Raw genomic sequence first — 25,218 nt, 5'->3', positions numbered from 1 at the left:
TTATAAGGGCCAAGATTTTAAAGCCAACTAGGGAGTTTAGTTACCCAGCTCTTGCTAATTACAGTGGGAGTTGTGTAGCTAATTCTCTTGGTGGACTCTAAAAAAACAATCATGTTTGCACAATAGACAGAGATATGGGAAGTCGTGGAAACAGTCAATGAATGGGTAATACATTATTATCCCTAAGCCATTAAATAGAAAGTTTATTGCACCCTCTACCATCATATATCCCATTTATACCACAACAGAGAAGGGCTTTTTCTGCACAACATTTTGACTTTGCCCAGCAAATATGCTAATAAAATTATTAGTCCGCGTTATCATGTAGAGTATGTAGAAACAACATCTACCTTTATTTAATCCTAAAATATAGGCACTGGTGCAATATCTACTTTTGTCAATCTTTATATTGTGCAATCAGCAGCAACAAAGCAAGTATTTTTGGATTAAAAGAACTTCTTGCTTGACATTTTAATGGCATTCAACTATCACTCTATTCCCTTTGCAAGTAAGGTGGCTCAAATACAACAAACAGAAAACTAGAGACATGTGAATTGTAAGAATCCCAAATATCTGAGACATGGCAAAATGGTATATTGCAGTGTGACACATTTTAGGTTAAACATGAGACCAAATCATCTGAGAGCTTGCCCTCCTGGTACTGTGAATTTCAGTCTTTGTCTGACGTTAGTCACTTGATATTCTATGGTGAAAATCTTCTGAGTGTAATTCCTAAAACATGCTATGATGATTATACATGTTACAATGATTCCAAATATTAGGATGTGTATTTTAGCACATAGTGTGTAGATACTAAGGTCCTGGGTGCTATAAAAAAAACCCAAGACAGGCAAATAGTCAATTTTTTCATAAATCCTGGGACACTTTGTTTAGCACATCACAATTTCATGATGATTATTTTCTACTTATTCAACACCATAAAGGGACATATTCAGAACCTGATGTATTTCCTCATTTCCAAAGATGCTCAGGATGGCTGTGATTGCTCAGGATGGCAATGATGAATGGCTCACTCAGAGTGCCATAAAATGCATTAGAAATGTTCTATCCCTGTGGACTTGCTGCGTTTCCTTTTCCAGCCAATAAAAGTTCATCATCCTAAATGCACATGGTCGTGGTCCCACTGAAATATCTGCTACATTAATATCTGTTTTACTTTAATACATTACATTAATACACTAATATCTGCTACATTAATATCTGAATATTGCCAATGCAGCCTATTGGCTGAATTCTCACAACCTAAGAATGTAACATTGCATGGGATGTGGTCTAGTAATTATAATCCAGAAACGGGAATCAAGCTTCTTGGATGATCTACCAGTGGCTTCCAATGTGACCATGAGAAAGTTACTACCACTTTGTGCTTCAGTTTTCCTATCTGTAAAATGGCTGTAATATTTACCTTCAGAGTGGTGCAGATATTCTTCATGTGTGCATAAGAAACCCGTTGAGATCCTCCGAAGAAAAGGCACTACCAAATACAGAAGTGCTAGATGTTGGTCACATTGTAAAAGGAGAAATGAAATGCAGCTGTTGCTTTAACGGGTTCTCATTGCCTTGTTTCTGCGTACAGCTTTACCGTCTCACCATCAGCAAACTTACCCTCCTACCCTCTTCATATTACTTATTCTCCTGACCCTGAGGTCCCTTCTTATTTAGTCAGTTTTTTCATTATCTCTTTTGTGAAGTGGCTCTGCTGGACTACTCTAATTCTTAGTAAATTCAGGGGAACCACTAAATCTTACAGTTGTTACTAAGGCAAAATCCCATTGACCTCAATGAATATTTTAGCTAAGTGAACTCTGCTAAGGAGTGACTAAGGCATTCAGCATTTAGTTCTGGGTTTTTAGCCCCTATTCTCTTGTAGGGCGGACAAATGTGAGTCTTAGATAGTCAGTTATTTGTTATAAATCCGTTGTAAGGGCAAAATTTTGTTTGCTAAATATAAAATTAAACGTGTGGTGAAGTCAATGCCTCTCTTGGAGGCTGATTTGGGTCAAGAATGCTCCCTTATTGCATTTCAATCTTCTTTTTAGTTTGCTTGCAAACAGACCAGTTGTATACACTGAATTTGGCTACCCACCCAAGTAAAATCTACTTGTGCTAGTAAAGATTTGCGGGGTCAGACCCTCGGCTTGGGTTTTCTTCCTTAATTATCCTACTTCCTTTTTTCTTTTGCAGCAAAAGGACTCTACAAGGCAGCTAAGTAATCAAAATCCTTCTGTACAGAAGAAAAGTCTAGATCTGACCACTTCTGGTGACTTTGCATGGGCAAAGTGAAGAGCAACTTTCAAAAAAGGGTAGGGAATGGCCCCTCGATATCCCTACTCATGACTAAGGTTACGATTTTGTTACGGAGGTTGTGGAAGTCACGGCATCTGTGATTTTCAGAGACCTCCGTGGCTCCCCATTGGATATTTTGAGTAAAAGTTAGGGACAGGTCACGGGCTTCTGTGAATTTTTCTTTATTGCCCGCGACTTTTCCTAAAAATACCCATGACAAAATCTTAGCCTTATTCATGATATAACAGGTTCTAACCTCTGAGGATGCATATAGACTATGGCTCAGCAAAAAAGGTCACTATCTGTGTCTGTACCAGGTAACTTCATTTCTGTGTCTTACTCATTGCTTTGTGGTACACATTGGTTTAAAAGGCGGCAGGGCGGGGCGGGGGGCGAGAGAGAACGGGACATTCATATTCTATTGTACCTGTTATCTCAACCATTTTGAGTTACGTTGAAGGAGCCTACAAACTCAAGAATGTCTAGAAGTAGCTTTATCCATTACGTTTATAAAATAACATTAGACTGACTTTGTCTGGTACAGGTCTTGCTTTGGAAAAAAAGAGTGAAAGACCAACGGCTGCTAATATTTTGTGATGCACCCAAAAATTCATTTTTTCCTCCTACTCTTTCAAGGTGCAATACAGCACAACTTCCATTTTCACCTGCTGCAAAAGTGAGGGAAAGGAAACAGTCTGATTTAGAAAATGCTCACAAAATTCAGCAAAACGCTATGAACTGTCCCACTAATAATTTTTAAAAACTCAGGAAAGTTGCCACCATCATCATTAGCTACTCAATGCTGGGAAGCTTTGCTGCAGCCATTAATGCCTCCTTCCAACTCATGCGCCTCAATGCTTTAGAGCTGATACAAAAAGTCCATTCCAAATGGACAATAAAGAAAACCCTTCGTCTACATGGAGGTGACTAATTCTGGTCATGTTCCTGGTGAATGTGACCAGCCTGACAGCAGCAATCTTTTTTTTAAAAAGTGCATTTGGTAAAATTACAAACTGTACACTGGATTTTTAATGCTTTAATGATCAAGTAATGTTCCCTTGACATTAGCCATTGTTAAGAGCAATAGTTAATGACTAATGGATTAGACTGCTGGCCCCAGGCTATCTGTACTGCTAGCATATACCAGTTCCTTAGGGTTCATTCACAGAGCTGAGTCAATGGAATTTGGAAGGGAGCTCTGGCACTTTCCTCTGCAGCAAGAGCAGCTGATTACCAGTTCTTATGAAATCCTGGGGCTAGATCTTTATCTCAGTTGCATCAGTGCAAATCCTGAGCATCTCCAATGGTGTCAACAGAGTAATAATGGTATAATTGAGATCAGGAGATCAGCCCTGGGAGCAACTTTTTAGAAAGGTTTCTTACTGTTTTACTTGAGCAAGAAGAAAAATACAAAGCTAGAAAGGACTACAAAGTTAAAATCAAAGAGATTCATATTCCCACTTCTACAGTATTTTTAAACTGAGAATCTGAAAGCACTTAAAAATATTAGTGAATTCAGACTTGCAACATCCCCTGAGTGAAGGCAGTCTATTCTTAGGAGCCCTTTCAGATTCTTATACTACCTACATCAAGTATGCATTACTGTTCCTCAGTTTCCTCATCTGTAACATGGGGACACAGATGTAGCTACAGTTGCACACAAAGGCAGTGGCAGAGCTGAGAAAAGACAGGAGTCCTGACACCCAATCCCTTGCTCTAAGCACAGAAACACACTCTTTCTAAATCTCTAATCAGATCTAGTGAGCAGGGCTATCTTCCATGCAGCTCTTCTTTCCAGTTAAAAGCTGCACTGCTGCTTTCCAGGTGCCGCCTTCACATTTTTCTTTCATCCAGTTTTCTCCACTGGCTCCATTTATTGTATTGTACCCTGGAAGAGGTGACATAAAAACATAAGAACGGCCACACTGGGTCAGACCAAAGGTCCATCCAGCCCAGTGTCCTGTCTTCCGACAGTGGCCGATGCCAGGTGCCAGAGAGGGAATGAACAGAACAGGTAATCATCAAGTGATCCACCCCCTGTCACCCATTCCCAGTTTCAGACACAACTATTTCTCATGTCCAGCAATCTGCCATGTAGGGGAAGTGGGCCTAAAACAATTGTAGCATTCTTGGAGTCATGGAGACCTCACTCGCCACAAAGATTCCAGGAATGGTGCAGCTGGACTGTGGGCAGTAGACCATCTTCAGTTGCTTTAAACACACCTGCAATTCAAAAGATACAAACTTGGGTGGGGGGAGGGAGTCTGAAAAGTGGCATCTCACACTCGGAGACATTGAGTCACACAACAATTGGTTGCAAGTAAATATTTATGTCCCATTGGTACTAAAAAAGCCTTGAAGATAGTGCTTCTAATAGCGCTGGTGATAGAACCTATAATTTTAGTGGCGCATATGGGCCACTAATGTTTCAATGAGGGAATTAGCCTTTTTTTGGCTAATAAATTAATGAGCAGTTTTAATGCAAACACATATCTAGAGGCTGTTCTCACAGGTGATCAGCATCTACAGGGATGGACACCCTACAAGAGCCTAGATAGATTAATTCTTTGTCAGCAGCAGTGGTGAAATCCCTGAGTTTTGCGCAAGGCTGGTTTAATATCGGGGGGGGGGGGCATGATTAGGTCCCAGGCCTACACAGGGATTTTCTTTTTGTGCCATGGTTTGTAGAGTGCCTAGCACAATGGGGAGCTGGTCCATGAATGGGCTCGGACGCACTAATGCAATATAAATAATAATTAACAACCAGAACATGGACAATAACCGGAAACAAAGATTTCCAGATGGTTAAGATATGTTTCATGCAAATGTAAATTCTGTTTTGGCTAAGGGGGAATTCAGTGACAGATTCTCCCAGGTGAACAATCACTGGAAGGTAGAAGCACACAGTGTGCAGGTACAAACGTACACCATGAGAACCCAGGGGAAGGTAGCAAAATCCTTCACAAAAACTGCTCTTGTATCTCCACGTACGTGGATAATGCACTTTTCAATATTAAGAAACTGTCTGGACTGGAGTCCAAATTCTTGCCCTTAACCAGGAAGAGATCAGAAAGTTTTGTATGCAAATATCTAATCGGCTTTTTGCCTTCTTGCAGAGTAGAATAAACTTCAGACTAATCCAAGTAAAACAGTGCAGAGAGGTATATTACAGGCCATTATAACCAAGGCTCACACCAATGGTCTAGTCTGTTTAACAAGAGTGACTCATTCTCCTTATTATAGCATTTAGGCGTCCTTGGTGATGTCTATATTGGCTGGCCATGGGAGTGAAGCTGTTAACATTCTTGTTTGCCTTTTTGCTTGATTTCCTCTGGAGATCTCAGGATGGTAACAATTAGAAGTCATCCCAGAGCATTAAGAAAAGGATAATGGAGGATGAATGTCAGAATAAATCTATTACCTTGTGGAACAGAGGCATATTAGAAGCCATTTCCAAAGGAGGCGGTGGAGAGGTCATTGCTTGGAGTGTTTAAAACTAGATTGGTCAAAGCAATAGAAAATACACTGTTCGGAACAATCCTGCACTGGCCAGTGGAGTGAGCTGGATGGACTAGATGACCTGGTTCTTAATATTACAATAATGTCCAGAAGCCTCAGTCAGGATCAGAGCCTCATTGTGTTGGGTGCTTTTTACACACACACACACACACACACACACACACACACACACACACACACACACACACACACACACGAAGAAATAGTGCCTGCCTCATCCTGTAGCATGAATCCAGAGCTTTGGTATTTTGGACTCGGAAAATGCACAGTTCTGGGGTGCTGCCATGGTTGCAATGCAATTAATTCATTAAAAGCACAATCAGAGTCCCCCTCCACCTGAATAGCAAAACACAAGCTGTATCCTTTAATAAAAAATTATGGGCCACATCTTTAGCTGATGTAAATGAGTAGATGATTTACTTCAATGAAGCTTTGTCAATTTAGATCAGCTGAGGATTTTGACCTTTGAATTTTGTAGAGGGGAATTTACAGACAGGGCCAGCACACACCTGTGCCTTGCTAGATAAAACCAGCCTACCCATATGTTTTTTCCCATGCCAGTTATTTGCTGAGAGGCAAAGAGTATCAGTTGGAACGGGCACAGCTTGTTTTTTCTTCAAACATTTTGCTTTCTGTTTAGAGAGAAAGAGAAAGAGAGAGAGAAGAAAGCAGCTTCAATCAGCTGCACATCCAGGCAGTGCAAACCAGAAGAAAACACTAGAGAATGCAGACAGACCTGCAGGAGAGTGGCCCCAGAGCTGACGCTTTCTGCGCCAGAGCTTCCTCCTGCCGCATTATGCATAAATTGATCACGTTTCCCTGCACAGTGGCAGCCCTGCTGTCTCCCACCACAGCGGGGATACAAGATCTTTTCATTTCATCCCTTCCTTACCAGCCTCTCACTCCCTCCATGCAGATCCTCTCTGTGATTTTAATATTTCTATTTTTAAGTGCATTTTGACAAGTGATTTTTAATGCTGGTGGAAGATTCTTGGATTGGCAGCCCTGGAGACCGATATCCTCAGTCCATATACATAGATACAGCACAAGCAGTGGCAGTCCAAGCTTCCCCGCAACATACCACCCCCCTGACATTTCTCACACCTGGCCTAGAGTGAGCCCATCAGTGGGAGACAGCACAGTCCAGCCTCCAGGGTCCATTCAATCCTGGGCCTCTTCACTGAAACAGTCCACAAAAGGGGGCAGATATGGCAGGTGGGCTGCATGCTTTTCTCCACCAATAACTGGACTGAGCCCCTCCCCCAGCTCATTGCACACGAGCCACCAAACTTTTGGCCAGTCCCAGCCTAAGATGTATTTGACCTGATGACCCATGGGTGAAGGGGTCTATCCCATTCACAATTCCTTGGGCCACCCTGGTCTGCCAAGCGGTGCTCTTCCTTATCTGAGAAGGATCAGAATCTCTCTGGAGAAGTGGTCTGTCTGGACAGGGGTGTTATCTCTAAGGAGGAGCTGGGGTAAGAATGAGAAAAATAAAGGAATATCCCATTTAATTACCCAGCACCGCTGGCAACCATCAGCCTATTGCAACTAAACTCACATGAAATGTAAATAGAAAAAATTGAAGTTTGCGGAGTGCCTTGAGACCTTTGGATCAAAGTGCAAAGCAGAGTTGTTAATTATATGTATAACCATTTCCAAATCTCAACACAATCAAGGGGTTAGGCAGAAACTTCCTCTGTGGGCAGGTGATCCCATCCCTGCCTACTGCAGGGTTTCTTGCCCCAGCCTCTGAAGCAGCTGGTGCTGGTGACTGTCAGAGACAGGATATTGGACTGGATGGGCCCTGGGTCTGATCCAGTCTGGCAATTCCTATGTTCACCGCAGAGGTGTAGATGACACTATTTTGGAGACTTGGTGTGAAATCCTGGCTCTAATGAAGTCAATGGGCTTTTTATTATTGACTTGAGTGGGGTCAAGATTTCATCCTGATACGTACTAACAAGGAAATGCTATTTTTCCCTCTTGTACTCCTGAAAACCCAAGATAAAAACTTTTACGAGATACCTATGCAAATGGGCTGTAGTGCACAGACTGGGCACAAACACGCACCTCACTAGACGGAAACCAGTCTCAATACTCTACCACCATGTTCATTAGGCTTAGTCGAGTGTGTGAGCTGGTGCACTTCTCAATAGATGTCAAATTTATGTAAGTGCTGTGGCAGCAGCAAGAACAAAAATGTAGAGCATACTCATTGTTCTAAACCAAACATGCACCATGGATGTTATAAACCCTCTTCATCACTGGTCAGAATGCAATATATATGGCATATCACTTTGCTTTTAGTCCTCTTAAGTCCCTTTGACAGTGCCCGGCAAACAGTAACTGATTGCCCCATCTTCTGACCCTCTCTCCCCTTCAAGGGCCTCTTGTCTGCACAAGCAATAAAGTTTAGTGAATTTCAATGGTACTTACTTGCGTTCTCCTTCACACCAGTACTATATTAATTTCCATTCTGCGGGTGGCCGGATATTCAGTCTCACACTGTACCTGCAAATCCAGCAGCAAATGCTCTTCGGAAGCAACATGAAGCAAGAGCCCTGTTAGCAACAAAGGGTTGATAAAATTATCTTCCAGCATCTTGGATAGTGCCTGGGTCTTGTAGACATAGCAGCAAAGCTTGTTTGTGCCATTTGTCTGTGCCTGGGAAATGGCATTCTTCCTGGGTGCAGTGCATAATACGCAGCAGGAGAAAAGGGGGTTTCCAGTGAGATTAATCCTCAGACCTATCTTCAGTCTCGCCATGGAGGTACCAGACAAAAAGCAATTTACGCAACAGCTGATTGTACTTGCTTGGGCTTGTTACTTGGGGGAAATTTTCTCCATAAATGCCATGTTTGCAGTGAAAGAATCGAACTAAGTCTCTAATAGGATCCGACTGCCCGTAACCCAGTGGATGGTTTCAGTGATCACAAATGTGTTTGCCTACACATGCGAATACAGTTGTGCTCACACGTGAACACACACATGTGCACTTGTGTTGATATGGACGCATGGATGCTTGCATGATCTTATCCACACACATGCAATTTAACACACATGCACAAACCAGAACATGCTCCTACATTCTAGCTCTCCTTGAACAAGGCTACAGCTGTGTTCCAAGGAGCTCACAGACCACAGTTGATGTTCCTTTGTTACCTAACAACAAATATCGACCAAAAAGAACCAAAGAATGATTGACTATTTGCAATGAAGTCAGCCTAACTGCTGACTCCACAGAGGTTTTTTTCACCTCTCCCACTACCTCTCCCTTGGGCTGTTTAATCTTCTTGTAAAAGGAGGAGGAGGAAGGGTGTGGGGTCCTGGCCTTTCCCCACCTCTCCTAGGCTGGCAAGGCAGAGACAAGCTGGTCCTTAGGCAACAAGGCCAGCTCCAATAAAACACAGCAACTGTTGCAAAAAGCAGGGCCCATTTTTGTGTTGATTTGGTTTTCTGCAGCTGAGTGGGTCATGTTTATCTTAACAGCTTCTTCTGGGGGTGGCTAGTTAAGGGCATTTTTCATGCTCCAGGAGTTAATTATTAGCTACAGACAAGTAGCCACTGAGCAATTAGATATCAAGGCAAGAGAAAGAAAGCACAACAGAACACCTTTTATCTGAAGGAGGAAATAAAACCCTCTCTTTGCTGGGAAAAACCCTTTATAAAAATAAAACCTGTCACCTGATGCCCAGAAAATAAACCAGTCTATCTATTTGCACAAACTTTTCTTGGCACCCATCATATTCTTGGTAACTGAACAATGAACCACCACCGCTCCCTGGATTAGTTGATGGGTCATTGATCATGCGTTGCGCACACACACACACACTCAAAATCCAGTGCACTCAATAATTCCGTGATAGGCAAGCAGGTTTGAAATATTAAGAACCCCAGTTCCCTCCAGCCCATCACTCAAAAGCCCATCCAAACCATTAAAGGTTTGGGACATCTAAAGGTTTGAGAAGGTTTCATTTTTGGGGCCCTACTCTGTCTTCCCCTGGCTGGCTGCTGTGTAGCAGTGAACACAGTAGGATAGATGGGGTGTGACAAGTACTCTGCATTTTAAACCTAATTCTCAGAAATGTTGAGCACCTGCATCTCCCATTGTCTTAGAAGTTGAGGAGGGAGGGGTGGGGGAAAAGAGGAAAACCTTTTTGTTTAGATCTGCACCTGTGATTGAAAAAGGAAGACGACCAATGGTCAGAAATCCAATATAATCTTATGGGAGCTATGGAAGCAGGTTTTTAAGGCATGGTTTTGGCAACCAACGTGATGCCAAGTGAACAATCTTTCTTCTGCTGGGTGAATAATGTTAAAAAGCAGAAGGGAGAAACTGAGGCACCAAACTCTTGAAAAGGGGCTTTGTTCCGAAATGGGCCCAAGTTGAAGAGTTTGGATCCAGATCCCAGTCTGGCTACCCTACTCTCACCTCCCCCTGCCTCTTCAAAGTTCAGAGGTGTTTGGATCTAGGTTTGCATTCAGCCCATAATAAGGCTAGGAGCCATCTGAAAAGTGTGGGTCCAGATTTTGCTTTGGATTTTTAAAACCTAAAACTTGAGGGGGCGGTTAGATCTGGCCCATTTCTCCTCTGGAGAAATCTGAGCCCTGGTATATCCCACAAACCGATGTCGGTATAAGTCCATCGGTGAGGGGTGTGGAAAATAGACATCCCTGAGCGATGCAGTTATCCTGACTCACCTCCTGCTCTGGTCAGTACTATGTGGACAGGAGGGCTTCTCCCGTTGATATAGCTACTGCCTCTCAGGGAGGTGGAATACTTGTGCTGATAGGAGAAGCTCTCCCATTGGTGTAGGTAACATCTTCTTCACTAAGTGCTACAGCTGTAACACTGTCGGTGTCGACAAGCCCTAATTCTTTGCTCTGAGCAGTGGTTTAGCATAACGATGTCTACACACACACACACACACACACACACACACACACACACACACAGGAGGTTTGAGGTGCTCTTCATAACAAAAGAACTAAGAGGGGCAGAAGGGAACATGAAGCAAGGTAATTCCATAGTGCAGGCTGCCATCCTGAATACAAGACTATGCCTTATACTGAACTGTTGTAGAAAAGTATTGGCTTTTACAGACTGTTCGGGGTTACAGAATCCAGGTGTCTCACTCATTCTCTGTACAGAGAGTGTCTCCAGAACAAAAAACACCACCAGATGAATCCATTCTCCAGACAAAAATTGTACCAAGAGTCAAAAATAATTAACATCGCATTGTGGAATGCTGTGGTCCAAGCCTTGTCCTCCGGAGTAAATTACCCATGGGAACCTTCAACTGGGAAGACATCTACAATACATTTATTCTCATAGAAACTCATGCGCTAACACTGCCCAGACTGGATTGTTTTAAGAATGCCATTGCACCGTAGATAGGAATATACACTAGATGGTACTTTCTGTATGATACCACTGCCCTCTAATGGATGGAAGTCAGACCTTTCAAGCAATCTTTCTTGTAGCAGGCCTACGAACTATAGAGACTTTTATGCAAAGATAATAAAGAATTTAAACATTAAATAATTTAGCATAGCAATACCTCACAGGAGGCAGGTAAATATGATTATCCCCACATGACTGTAAGAACATCCTGATGCCAGAATGCTAGAGGCCTAATGGCATCAGGCTAGGTGTTTCAGCTGACCTGATCAATTCAGTGTACCCCGACTCAACCATAGTTACAATCTGTATCTAAAAAGGTGTCAGGCAAGGTCTCATTGGAAAACCAATAACTCACTGAGCATTAATATTCTTGCATGATGTAGACACAGGGTTTGTGCAAAATGTTATGAACATGTGCTAAAATTATATTTTTAAAATGTGTGTGGCTAGCAATGCATAAGCACAGTGTACCTTAGACAAAGGAATGGCCACTCGAGTCTCTGACCAGCCCTGTTTTCAGGCAGAGACAATGAAGGCCCATTTTTACATATCAGTTTGTGATGGGGCACTCCACTCAGAGGTCTGGCACCTCCTCCTGGCTGTTCTGGGGAATAGCTCACCAGGTCAATGCCACTTCCTCAGTTGTATGCCATCACTCCCTCTCTCAATCTGGTCTGCAGCCCCTTTCTTGCTCTCCGTGTCTCGGCCCTCTAGCCAGCTCACTCGGTGTTCTCCCCTTCCAGGAGATAATTCTTCAAAGTCTCTGTCACTCGCACAGTGACCCAGGCAGTGTTCCATTCACTGCCTCACCAGTGCCACTTCCCCAGTGGTGAGTAAGGGAACCCAGGCCCACCCTCTACTCCGGGTCCCAGCCCAGGGACCCTACCACACACAACCAAGGTCAGTTCAGTCCCCTTGCTGCTTACTCACTAGGCTGCTTCCTACCCCAGCAGTCCCCCATCTCTGGGGCTTACCAGCCTCTCTAGTCCCTCCTCCTAGGGAGTCACCATGGGCTACTTGTCTCTATAGCCCCCAAATCCAAGGGACTGACTGCAGACTACCTCCCTACAGTCCCCTGCCTGCTCTCAGCTCCCTGGCTTTATAGAAGCCTCTCCTATTCCCGCACAGGTGAGCATCCCCTAATTAGAACTTTCCTCTCAGCCCTCAGCCTAATAGGTTAATTGGCCTATCTGGCCTCCATTAACCCATTCAGGGCACGTGTGTGTGGGAGACACCCCATCACACAAAAACAAAGCTATCAAGCGGGCAAGGAGACAGCAGAACATCTATGCCCACCCCCAGCAGGAGAGAGAAGCTTGGGCTGGGTTTTTACTTTCCAGAGACTACATTGTGAAGGTTCACTGGGCTATATGGGGGGAGGCTGAACCTCAAGTGATAAGCAACTGAATCAACTGATTGTATACAATATTATTGTTTTATTAAAGCATATCAAGTAGGTGTTTATGAAAACTAATGACACACTGGTGTTTAATATCATCATAAAATGTATGTATTAAAACCATATAACGGGTGGACAACCTATGGCATGCGTGCCGAAGGCAGCACGCGAGCTGATTTTCAGTGGCACTCACACTGCCCGGGTCCTGGCCACCGGTCCGGAGGGGCTCTGCATTTTAATTTAATTTTAAATGAAGCTTCTTAAACATTTTAAAAGTCTTATTTACTTTACATACAACAATAGTTTAGTTATATATTAAAGACATAGAAAGAGACCTTCTAAAAACGTTAACATGTATGACTGGCACGCAAAACCTTAAATTAGAGTGAATAAATGAAGATTCAGCACAGCACTTCTGAAAGATTGTCGACCCCTGCTTTATAAGGAATTATGAATACTCATTGATATAAGGCTTTACAGTCTATGTCCAAACAAAGGGAGAAACAGATCTCTCCTGGACAGGAGGGAACATAATAGCTATTTACCTGTTCCTATGTAAAGTACGCTTGGTGGAATCAAGACAATAGAAGTTCTGTTTACATACAGAGAGATGGAAAGCCCACAGGAAGGGAAGACTGAAGTCATCCTGCCTCTTGAAGCAAAAGTCACTAAATTTTGGGAGATATAAGTAGAGATATGCAGACAAAAGGGAACAGAACTCTTGCAAGCTGAGAAGGATGGGTCCTTCAACCGGGGGAGGTTGAAGTCTTTAGGAACTGAATTCCACTTAGGTAAAGATCTTTCACCTAGGAAGACAAGGGAAGCCAGCCTCTTGTACCTCTGTGGAAGGTCCTGATAGAGGGGAAATCAGCCTTGGCTGGGAAGGAGAATGATTGGTGAGACAAAACATTTTAAACAAAGCCTGTACCTCGATAGATTAAGTTTGTCTTTTAGATATGTGTTTTTTCACTTGTGTTTGTTGGTTAACCCTTTCTAACTTTATTCCTTTTACTTGGCATCACTTAACCTATGTCCTATTGTTAATACAGTTGGTTTTTTATACTATAAACTAACTCAGTGCTGTGTTTAAATGGAAGGGTGTATTTGCCCCGGTGAAGTTAATAAGCTATGATGTTCTTTTGTGACTTTAGAGGGAAAAAATAAACATTATTTTTTCTGAACTGCCCAGGAGAGGACTGGACATTACGGAGCACATGATTTTGGACAATTCAGGACTGGGAGTGTGCTGGGGTCACTCTACAAGTAGCAAGGCTGACAGAGACCAGGAGTGTGACTGGTGTGTTGCTGGCAGACTGCTGGGTTCAGAGTTGCTGGATCAGAGCTGCCATTAGAGAGACACTCAGGGTGTGATCTGCATGCTTGCTGCTGACTGTGGACATCCCAGGCAGGGAGTTACAGAGCATAGCATTTGAGGCACCTACGATTACAGGGCAGGTAGCAACTCAACCCCTCACTGGTCTGGATTGCACCCCACACAACCTGACACCCCATTTTACTAAGAAGGAAACTAGGGTCCAGGGATATTAGGTGACCTATTTCCAGTCACATAATGAGTCAACGGTAGAGCCAAGAACACAAGGACCCTGAGTTCCAGTAGCCTGCTGTGAACCCTAGATCATACTGTTTTTCCTTTAGTACAAATGGCTATAGGCCTACGTTTCTGGTAACACTCCATGCACGTGGCTTAACTCACGACTCAAAGTGTTTGTATCATGGATCAGTTCAATGGGTGGTTTAAAAAAAAATTAAATATCCAACTAAATAATGTGACCTTCTGAATGTGGTTATTTACAGATTTCAGGAGAGGTTGGGGAACCAGGCATTTGAAAGGAACATGACTTTCTTGGTGTTCATCTTCTTGCTCTCCTTCCTCCAAGCTGAGTCTGCAAGAAGTAAGTATCTAACCAAACAGTGACTAAGTTAAGAGTGTGAGACATGCCGACATTTAGCACAGTCAGTGTAAGGCTAATCTTACAAAGTAGATATCAGTGAAGACATAGTTATGACCAAATAGATGAATGTTCTTTATAGCCCTGGCTGATGTCTTGAGACCATTCAGATTAGAGGCAAGTCAGCTGATATATCAGATTTCCTGGCTTTCCCATTCCTTGGTCTCTCTCTTTGGTGAGGTATTTGGTCTGAAATCTCCTGGGAACAAGAGCTGTGTGATGCACTGCAGGTTTTGTCCATGGGGCTCACAGAAACCTTTCTACCATTTTGTTGTTTGTATTCCACACCCCGAGTTTCATTTTGAGTTTGGGGTTCAACTGGACCTAAAATTTCAATTTAAAGCTTAGCCCAATCAATTTGCCATGGCTTGGCCCAAAATAATATAATGCCCATCATGTTTAGCATTGTTTCTTTTAAAAGATAAAATCAGCCCCAGGTATCTCTGCAAATTCAGGGCCCCCCTGACCCCTCAAAGGTTCTTGAACCTCAGTGAAACTATGGGCAAAACCTGAGTTTTGGGTTTGCAATAAAACTATCAGATGAAACCATCATTAAGGAAGAGTTGCCCAGCTCTGACAGAGTCCCACTGCTTTCCAAGATTTCAGATATATGCAGCTTTGAGCCAAGATTCAATAATCAGAGCAGTGACTATTTTCACAATTATTTAGTATTTCTGCCTATGATTGAAACCCAGGATTGCAAGAAAATTAAAAGAATGTTAAAAAGCCAAGTGACCTAAAACAGTGAGGTTCACTTCAAGTTTGCGTGAAGATTTGAATTGGTTCTTACTTCATCCAAACCAGTTTAACCATCACGAGTAACTATCACACTATATTGCTACAGAAATTTCATAGCACTTTCAGAAACAAAGAGGGGGTTGTAGGTAAGGCAGTAGACTGGAACACAGGAGATTAATTTTTGGCTCGGCCATAGACTCCTTGTGTGACCTTGGGCAAGTCATTTAATTTTTCTTTTGTCTGTCCTGGCTATTTTGACTGAAAACTCTTTAGGACAAAGATTGTCTCTTACTTTGTGTTTGTGGCTATGTGCCTAGCTCAGTGAAGCCCTGATCTCCATTGGGGCCTGAAGGTGCTAGTGTAAAAATGACTTGACTTGTGGTGAATAACATGAAACGCATTTCCTCTTGCCAGTTTCAAGTTCAAACCCCATATTTGGACCAAGGCAGGTGACTGGGTTGCAAAACGGATCAGTTACTGTGAAATGCTTCTACCCTCGCACAAGTGTGAACCGACATGACAGAAAGTACTGGTGCAAGGAATCAAGATCGCAATGTGTGACCGTCATTTCTTCCAGTGGCTACACTGCTCAAGACTTCGCTGGCAGAGCAACAATCACAGACTTCCCAGAGCAAGGCATCTTCACCATTGAGATCTCGAAGCTAGTGGAAAAGGACACCAGCTTTTATAAATGTGGCATTGGGCTCAATGATAGAGGACTTTCCTTCAGAGTCAAGCTGGATGTTTCCAAGGGTAGCTCAGCCTGGAGGCTTCTTATATTATTATTTTTCTGTTGTAATAATGGTGTTTGGGAAATCTATCCATCAACAATATCCAAGAGAGCAAGATGATTGGTATCTTGAGTAATAACCAAGATCTCTTCATTTCTAGCACCCCCATTGCTGTAATGTAAAGGTACCATATAAAAAAGGAGATGTACACTAATTCTGTTCAAGACAGCCAAAATTCTCCACCGTTCCTTGTTTTATCTACTCTCCTGAGTGGAAAGTGTTAACTCAGCAAAAATAAAGGTTGTTTGTAATTTACACCACCATATGCGATCATGTGGTGCAGCATAATACAGGACATTACAGTATGGTCTACTGTAGTATGGGAGAGTAAACAGTGCCATATGATATAGTGTAGAAACATATAATATGGTGCACAGTAGCATGCTGCATTAAGATATCCTGCAATACAGTGCATATGGGGTGGCCTGGTACAAAATGATGCAGGGTTGAAAAGTATGGGAATGTGTATAGAGGTAGGGTACAGTAGGCTATACTATACTGGACTAGCAAGGGTACAGTCTGGGGTAGTATAGAGAAGTATAGAAGAGTAGGATTATTGCAGTGCAATCGGCCGTGGTATAGAAGAGTGTTTTAAACTGCAATACAGTCTGGGTTCTGGATACTGACTTGGACTATCATTCACACAGGTCCAAACGTGCCTGAAGAAGCCGAACTCTATTACATTGAGCTGGGAGGTTCTGTGACCATCAACTGCGTGTTTGGCCCGGAATATGGTGATGAGAGGAAGTACATGTGCAGAATGGGGAAAACAGGCTGCACTAATGTCATCGACACCTATGGGAATGTTAACGAAAGCTACAAAGGAAGAGTTTTGCTGAGCCCTCAGCAGACTGCTGGGTCATTCAGCCTCTATATGACCCAGCTGAGGAAGGAAGATTCGGGTGTATATTTGTGTGGGGCTGGGATTTACGGAGAGAAAGGAGAATCCAAGGAACTGGATATGCATGTCTACCAAGGTGAGCAATGGGCAGGGTGTGTAGATTTCAGCCATTCCAAGTCTGAAGAGATTAATATTTTATTTCCTAAGGGTCTGAGTTTCCCTTGAAAATCTTACTGATACAAGTCTTATTCTCTCTAGATAAAATTAATAGTACTTGTTATTCTTTTATGTTTTCATCTATTTAGCTACCAATGGTGTCCTATGTGTGTCACAGACAAATAAGACGACAAAAGTCCTTTTCCCAAAGACTCTATGTTGTAATCTCCACTGTGTGTTGACAGCAGGGGTTTAAACCTGAGCCTTCATCAGAAAAGCTATTGCTTGAGTTGAAGGAGTAACTCCATTGGTAGGCAGCAGCGATAGGCTGTAATCCTCTCTGTAAACCAGCCTTTAGAGAAGATCATGATGACACATGCAAAAGGCAAATTCTCTTTACAAATTTGGGATGAGCAAACTCCTACTTGACCCATTTAACTGTCTTATCTTAAATGCAGACTATAGAAGAAAAAAACCCAGACACTTTTTCCTGACCACTAGGCTGCCTGCCTAAGCAATTTTCAGAAATATTGATCCAATATGAAGAGAAAGAACTATAGGATTTAGAAAAGGTTAGAGCCTGTTAGAGCCCATACGGTTTAACCCCTCGGCCATCCCAGGATAGCTCCCGACAATCTAGTCTCCAGTCTAGTTTTAAATGTCTCCCACGATGGGGCTGCCACCACTTTCTTTGGGAGACTGCTGCACATTAGAATAGGTCTCCCTTTGCACAATCTGCAAATTAGCCTCATTGCTTCATTCTGGATTAGTTTCCGAAGCACAAGTGCAAAGAGCGGATGCTATAGGCAATAAGTCAAAGGTATTTTTATGCTCAGTTGGATGCACTAACAGTCTGAGGGCAGGTCTACATTACCGTTTAAGTCGATCTAACTTATGACGCTCAGAGGTGTGAAAAAGTCCCCCCACCCCACCCCCGAGTGACACTAGTTTCGCACTGTTTACATCAGGTATGTCTGCAGGAGACACTCTCCTGCCGACATAGTTTATGCCACTCGCCAAGGTGGAGTAATTATGCTGACAGGAGATTGTGTCTTCTGTCTTCACTTGACGCGCTACAGCGGCGCAGCTAAACCGATGCAGAGCTTGTGTAAACTTGCCTTTAGCGGCTGCTGCTCCTCTTGAGCTCTGTGTGGCTCTGATTGCTCCACTTGTGTTTGGATTCCTGGATGTTTGGAGAAGACATTGTTTGGCCTGATGCCAAGCCATTGTGCCCCAGATTTCTCCACAGGTTCCCAGTGAAGGGGACACCAAAACTTCTCATGTGCCATTCATGCTAAACCTTAATCAACAGGGGAAATGCCCATTATCTTTGGTGTCCTTTCTGGCTCTCTTGACAGAACGACAGGTCTGTGGAGGACTGAACTACTTTCTGGCTTCTAGAGGGGGTCCCTCCAGTTCAGAATTGAGGCACAAGGGCCAGATCCAAAGTCCACGGAAGTCAGGGGAAAGACTCCCATTATTCCACTGTGGGCTGGCAGGAGGCAGTGTGTGAAGGAAACTTGAGCTCTCACTGGCCAGGCTGTGACTGTTCCAGTCTGCAGTCACCAGCGTTGTCAGTCTGTTCTATTTCATCCCTGCAATTAACTTTACTTTAAAATGTTTTTTATAAGGAACAGACCCAACCAAACAACCACACGAGGCACATGCATGTTAGCCCAGCCTGAAATGTGTGAGAGGAGCCTAAGAGCACATGTTCCATTTTGTATCTCCAGAGACATCTGTCCCCCAGGGACCACACGTAATAAATGGAGTCATCGGAGGTTCAGTATCTGTCGAATGCCACTATGATCCACGAGGGAATTACACACTCAAGTACTGGTGCAAATGGAGGAAGAATGGGTGCAATCAGTTAATAACCAACCTTGCGGCTATGATAGATTCATATGAAGGAAGGATAGTCCTGCATGATAACCCGGAAAATGGAACATTCACAGTAATAATGAACCAGCTGACAGCAGGGGATGCAGGATATTACTGGTGTATGACAGATGGCGATACGGAAAGGAAATCTACAAAGGAGCTGAAGATTATAGATGGTATGAAAGCGCATGTAGTGATTAGTGTCTCAGCCAGCACAATCGATACGGGTATTTGATCTTTGTTCCTCCCAAAGCAGCATAAAAGAGCAGAGCCTTGTTTTCCTGAGGAGAACTATTTTCTAATTCTTAGCTTCATAATCTTGATTGGTAAAGCTTGACATTTCAAGGTACAAATTAGAGCTGGTGGAAATTTTTCAAAAAGTACAAGATTTCAACAAAAATGTTTTTTGGACAACATTTGAAATTTTTGTGCAAAAATTTCATTAATTTCCCACCAACCATTTTCACTATTTTTCAAGCTTTTCTGACACAAATGCTATTTAAATGCCATATATACACAATAAAGTACATAGGGATATATGTATCTATACACATATATAGTACATTTAAGTGTTATGAAAGCAATATAAGGTGTGTTTACCCTCATAGATATACTCTGTACCTTGTAGTTACATAGTAATTACATATTTCTGATAACACCTTGTTGATAACAGTACTTCTGCATATTAATTGTTCAAGTCATTAATATCAGCCTCACTGTTTTGTTTCCCTTCTAACAGGGCAACCTGGTTTAACAGGACCAAAAAAGATTGATGCAGTCATTGGTACACGGGTCACTATACCATGCTCTTATCCGTGCAAATATTATTCTTACCAGAAATATTGGTGCAAGTGGCATAATACTGGTTGCCAAAATCTCATCTCCTCTGAGCAAAACCAAACCGGCCTGGTTGTCAACTGTGACAAGGAGAAGAGGACACTCTACCTAACTTTCGACCAAGTAATACAGACAGACCAAGGGTGGTATTGGTGTGGAGTGAGCCATTCTGGTCACTATGGGGAAACCATGGCAGTGTACCTGACAGTAAACGGAGGTGAGCTTCAGGATTTATTGCAGGACAAAACAGGGAAGGTTTTTCCTGTAGCCATGATGGTGTCATTCCATTGAGAGGCACTATCTCAAAACAACAACCAAGTGGCGGCATTTCAGAACATCATAATGTCCTCTGTCTAGGACAGGCCCCACTTTCTGTTTCACTAAGGATCTCATGGTATTCACAATGTTTATCGCTGTAACTCTAATTCACACATTGGTTACAGAATTCTTCCTCTTTCCAGTCACTGTAACAAGTCTGGAAAAAGAATTGTGTCTGTACTACTTTTACATTTCATCCCCTATTATTTATTAATTATTTATATTACAGCAGGACTGAGAAGGCTTGGCCAAGACCAGGGACCCTTTGAGCTAATAAGAGAGACTTCCTGCCCCCCAAAACTGACAGTTTACATAGAGAAGAGCACAGGGAACAAGAAAATAAGGACTATTGTGCTATTTAATGGATGGGGAACTCGATTGCTCAACTCCATCTCAGTACATTTAAAATAAAGATGATTTTTTCTTGGGATAGAGGGTTGGAGGAAGTTGGGGACAAACACAACCATGTGGCATTGGAAACCCAAACCAAATATCCTTGTGTTAACTAATGCATGAGAACCAGGAAGAGCAACTGGCTAGAAACGAAAGGGAAGCAGTGTCCTTGCCGAGTGAAATGCAAAAAGTAACATGCCGTATAAATGGTGATACGCATCTCAAATATTTGAGTCGTATTCTGGAGCATACTAGTAACACAGCTAGGGATTAAAAACAATATTTTTAATACATGGTGTGGCAAAGTTCCTCCTCTCCTCTAGTAGGTCCTGCGCTTATTGGCAGATTTCTTCCCCTCAGTGGTTTTCCCCTTGGATGAAACCCATAGTCTGGATCAACTACTCCCATGTCTGATTAGGACTAGCGGGGCTAGGGGGGAACCCGGGCCCGCCCTCTACTCCGGGTTCCAGCCCAGGGCCCTGTGAATTGCAGCAGTCTCTATAGTTGTACTTATAACCGCTGCTTGACCGCTACAGCTCCCTGGGCTACTTCCCCATAGCCTCCTTCAAACACCTTCTTTATCCTCACCACAGGATCCTCCTGGTGTCTGATGCTGCTTGATTGTATGGTGTTTTCCTCAATCCTACAGTAGTACACCCTCTCAATTCTTAGTTCCTTGTGTCTCTGGCTCCCAGCTCCTCATGAACACTTCTTTCCTCTGGCTGCTCCCCCCTAGACTGGCGTGAGCTCCCCTTTTTATACCAGGTGCCTTGATTAGCCTGTCCTGATTGGCTGCAGGTGCTCCAATCAATGTAGCTCTCTCCGGTGCCTTCTAGAAAGTTCTTAATTGGCCCCAGGTGCCTTGATTAGCCTGGAGCAACTGCCATTTTGGTTCCCACGGTACTAGGGATTTGCTTAGCCTGGAGCTAACATACCTGCTCCTCAATACTTTCCTGTAGCCATCCGGCCTTGCTCCATCACAATGGCTAGGAAGACCACTCAAGATTTTCTTATGGAGTCATTTGGTAAAAGTGACTCCTGTTTTAAAAAGTCACTTAGGAATCAAAGTCTCGTTGAAAATCAATGGGAACATTTTGAAAATGATCTTATTTATGAATTAAGTGCTGACAATATATTGGTCTCTCTCTCTCTCTCTCTCTCTCTCTTTGTGGTGATGCTGGATGCAAATAACCCACCACTCCCATCTATTACTGTTTGAAACTAAAGGTGCAATCCTTCCCGATGCAAAATCTGAAGATGCTTCTATGTCCAACACAGGCTCTGAAAATAATATTGTTCCCCGAAACAAAGCCGGGGTCATAGATGACAACTCTTCACCAAGGTCAGTCCCTCAAAGACTTTGTTCCAAAGTGATTTGGAAAAGAATAAGAATTCCCCTGCCCCATCCAACCTGTCCATTTTTACAACCAAACTTTTTTTATAGTTGTCATGTATTCTGATATGTTCAATTCCAATGAGTATTAATTACTGTCAGAAATTGTCCATTCATGTTTCCCAGCAAAATTTGGCCCATATCAAAATTTTGGCTCAGCTTTGGGTAATCATCCAAACTCTGAATGTTTATCCACTCTGAACTCCAATTTTTTGACTTTTGTCCATCATTTCTCATAATGCCATTCGGCAAATACTCATTCTTCTAAGGCTTCTGTTGGTACAAAGGTTGCAACATGTTCTAGTAGCTAGAACAGCACACTGGGGTCCAGGAACCTTGAATGCTCATTCCCTTTGGGATCAGGAGAAGCCAATTCACCCATCAGTGTCTGAGCTACTCCGTCTGCAAAATGGGGGTAAAGATATTTATCTGCCTCATTGGGATGTCAAGATGCTTTATTAATTGTTTATTAATAGCTCTGAAATCTGTAGATGAATATCACTATGTGAATGCAATGATGATTTTGTTCTAAAAAAATCCCACTTGATTCTGAATTTTGAATTCGGCCATCCATGATTTTGCTATTGTGAAGCATTTCTGCGTATGTAACTGTGCACAAGCTTTCTATATAGATCTTCTAGGCTATGCTGGTTCATCTGTGTTATACAGTCCTGTATAGAGCAATATAAAGTCACAAGGATCACACATGTGTATTGCTCAATTGCTCCCTTTCCAGCTCTCAGGAACATGACAGCTCTAAGGTGATTCTCTCAGTCCTGCTCCCCATTGCTGCTGTATGTCTGCTCCTTGCTACAGTCTTTGTGGTTGTTAAATTTAGGCTCCTGAAGCGTACAGGTGAGTCCTAACTTTCTTTATTGGCCTCCCAGGGGGCATAGATAATACTGTAGATTTGGAGGTAGAGGGTGTATGACATGTACAACAGTCTCTGTACTGGTTTGGGCTGCTCCTATGAGCCTCGTATAGGAATGGTGGGAACAGCATCCCAGCCTTTTGCCCCAGAACAAAGCAACTCCATATAAAACATGGTTGGCAAAGTACAATATGTGTGGCCTGGACTCAATAATATTATTGTACTTCAGAGCACTTTACATCTAGCTGATTGACCCTCCTACCATCCCATTTTACAGACAGGGAAAACGAGGCTGCAATGGGAGCCGTGTTTTCCTGGCATTAGAGCTTCCGCTCCGCCAGCCCTGTGCTCAGATCTACTGCCTTCTCTCTCTGAAAATCAGGCAGTAGCAGGAAGCTTGAAGAAAGCCTGTCCTCCTGAGACATCTAGCCTGGTTTCCATACCAAAGAGACTCAGATAAATATCTAAGTGCTACTAGCACCAGAATGTTTTGCAGGTCATCCAGTACTAATAGATGTGTGCGTGGCTGGGGAGGAAGAGGGTATGGCTACTAGTGAGACATTTACCTTGAAAGTATAAAACAAAGGAGCTCGTTGTATTAAATAATGTTGTGTGCGTATGTCTGCTCCCTGCCTCCCTTTTAACAGATTTGGTTTCGGTTGGAAGCTACAGAACAAACATTAGCATGTCAGAATTTGAGAATGCTAGAGATTATGGAGCGAAGGACAACGTGGGCATAAATGATGCTCAGGAGACCCAGCTAGGAGGAGTGGATGGTAAGTTCCATATTAACCACCCATAACTTATCTTGAGGTAAATAAATGACTGGCCTAGGGGATAGTACATATAAAGAGGATTCTGCATTGAGGCTGCTGGCTACAGAAAAGATACTGGGATCTTTTCTCACTTTGTTGTGCAAAAGCAAAACTTTAAAAAAAATGTATCTAGCAAGCAACTGCAAACTGGATGGTTTCTACAATGGACTAAATGTATTACATATAAAACAGATTCTCCCAGAAGTGCTTATAACATTAAATGCAAAGTAATGCATATTGGAAAAAATAATCTCAACTACACACACAAAACTAGCTAAATTAGCTGCTAATACTCAAGAAAGATCTTGCATTCATCATGGATAGTTCTCTGAAAACATCTGCTTTTTTTTGACTGCAGTGGCAGTCAAAAAAGGCTAACAGACTGCTAGGAACCATTAGATAAGGAATAGATAGTAAAAAAGAAAATATCTTAATGCCACTATACAAATGCTTGGTACGTCCACACCTTGAATACCATGGGCAGTTCTGCTTGCATAAGGATGTGTTATTTACCCCTTCACATAACACACTAGAATTAAGGGTCACCCAATGAAATTAGTAGCAGGGTTACAACAAACCAAAAGAAGAACGTAGTCACACAATACATAGTCAACTGGGGGAACTTGTTGACATGGGATGTGGTGAAGGCCAAAAGTATAATTAGGTTCAAAAGATAATTAAATAAGTTCATGGAGGATAGGGCCATCAATGGCTATTAGCCAAGATGGTCAGAGATGCAACCTCGTGCTCCAGGTGTCCCTAAACCTCCAACGGCCAGAAGTTGGGACTGGATGACAGAGTGCATCACTTGAAATTACCCTGTTCTGTTCATTCGCTCTGAAGCATCTGGCACCAGCCACTGTCAGAAGACAGGATACTGGGCTAGATGGACTATTGATCTGACCCCCAATAGACATTCTTATATAAAAGCACAGATAGGAACAATAGAGATTTGGTCTCTGTTCTCAGCATCTTTCACAAGTACTAAAGTCACAAGAAATAGTTAAAATCTCTTTTATCTTTTTGGTAGTTGGGGTTATTGTTTGAATGACAAGCCTAAAAGTTCCAGTACCTAGACCATCAAACTCAGTGTGTGGGCAATAGAGTCACTGGTCATCTTTGGAAACAGAAAATAAAACCTTTTTAAAGAAACATCAAAGATGTTTGTTCTCCCCTAGAAATCTAGAGGCTTCCCTGGCTCAATACGCAGGGATGCTTAGCACGTAATGCAGGTGCAGCACAGTTGGTTCATGGGAAAGGTGGTGTCGTGGGTGCATTTGCAAAAGCTTTACAGTGCTAGTGCTTCAGCCTGACATTATCCCAGAGAAGAAGTTGTGCCCTGAACATCAGCAACAGTTTAGTGCATGTAGGAGCTACTGAATAAGTGGGGCTTGGCCTACACTGCATGATCTCCTATGCACAGGACCCTAACATCTCCTATGCTTTTCAGAATTTATAACTACCCCTGGCAATGCTGAACATGCAGAAGAACCACCGAAGATGAAAAGGGTAAGAACAGCTAGAATATATTACCCAAGGTGCTGCATGCAGCCTAGTCTTTCTTTCAGGCAGCAGAGCTTCA

At 42.7% G+C, this 25,218-nt stretch overlaps 1 protein-coding gene and 1 long non-coding RNA gene across 5 annotated transcripts in view; one reads left to right on the top strand and one right to left on the bottom strand.

Annotated features, from left to right (window-relative positions):
* Positions 1-25,218, top strand: part of PIGR (polymeric immunoglobulin receptor) — a 28,037-nt gene that overhangs the window by 551 nt on the left and 2,268 nt on the right. For 2 of the 3 annotated variants that reach the window (XM_039534950.1, XM_039534948.1), the window contains exons 2-10: positions 14,448-14,545; positions 15,755-16,093; positions 16,779-17,108; positions 18,862-19,185; positions 19,749-20,063; positions 21,785-21,899; positions 22,687-22,805; positions 23,469-23,597; positions 25,087-25,145. In XM_039534950.1, the coding sequence (XP_039390884.1) occupies positions 14,488-14,545; positions 15,755-16,093; positions 16,779-17,108; positions 18,862-19,185; positions 19,749-20,063; positions 21,785-21,899; positions 22,687-22,805; positions 23,469-23,597; positions 25,087-25,145 (1,788 nt within the window). In that variant the 5' untranslated portion in view covers positions 14,448-14,487. Of the gene's footprint in view, positions 1-2,205; positions 2,325-14,447; positions 14,546-15,754; positions 16,094-16,778; positions 17,109-18,861; positions 19,186-19,748; positions 20,064-21,784; positions 21,900-22,686; positions 22,806-23,468; positions 23,598-25,086; positions 25,146-25,218 lie in introns of all 3 variants that reach the window. The other variant, XM_039534949.1, reaches the window with a different exon arrangement.
* On the bottom strand, positions 16-25,218 carry LOC120403626. 2 transcript variants are annotated; one of them, XR_005597621.1, is made up of 3 exons: positions 25,170-25,218; positions 8,266-8,390; positions 16-4,195 (listed from the first exon to the last, which is right to left on the bottom strand). It is a non-coding gene; the product is annotated as an uncharacterized LOC120403626 (long non-coding RNA). The 2 variants fall into 2 exon arrangements; XR_005597622.1 differs by lacking the exon at positions 25,170-25,218 and adding an exon at positions 11,854-12,134.

This window comes from Mauremys reevesii, linkage group 4 (assembly GCF_016161935.1).
Source record: "Mauremys reevesii isolate NIE-2019 linkage group 4, ASM1616193v1, whole genome shotgun sequence".
Lineage (NCBI taxonomy): Eukaryota > Metazoa > Chordata > Testudines > Geoemydidae > Mauremys > Mauremys reevesii.
Note: the sequence above shows the minus strand (reverse complement) of the source record. Positions and strands in the feature narration are given on the sequence as shown.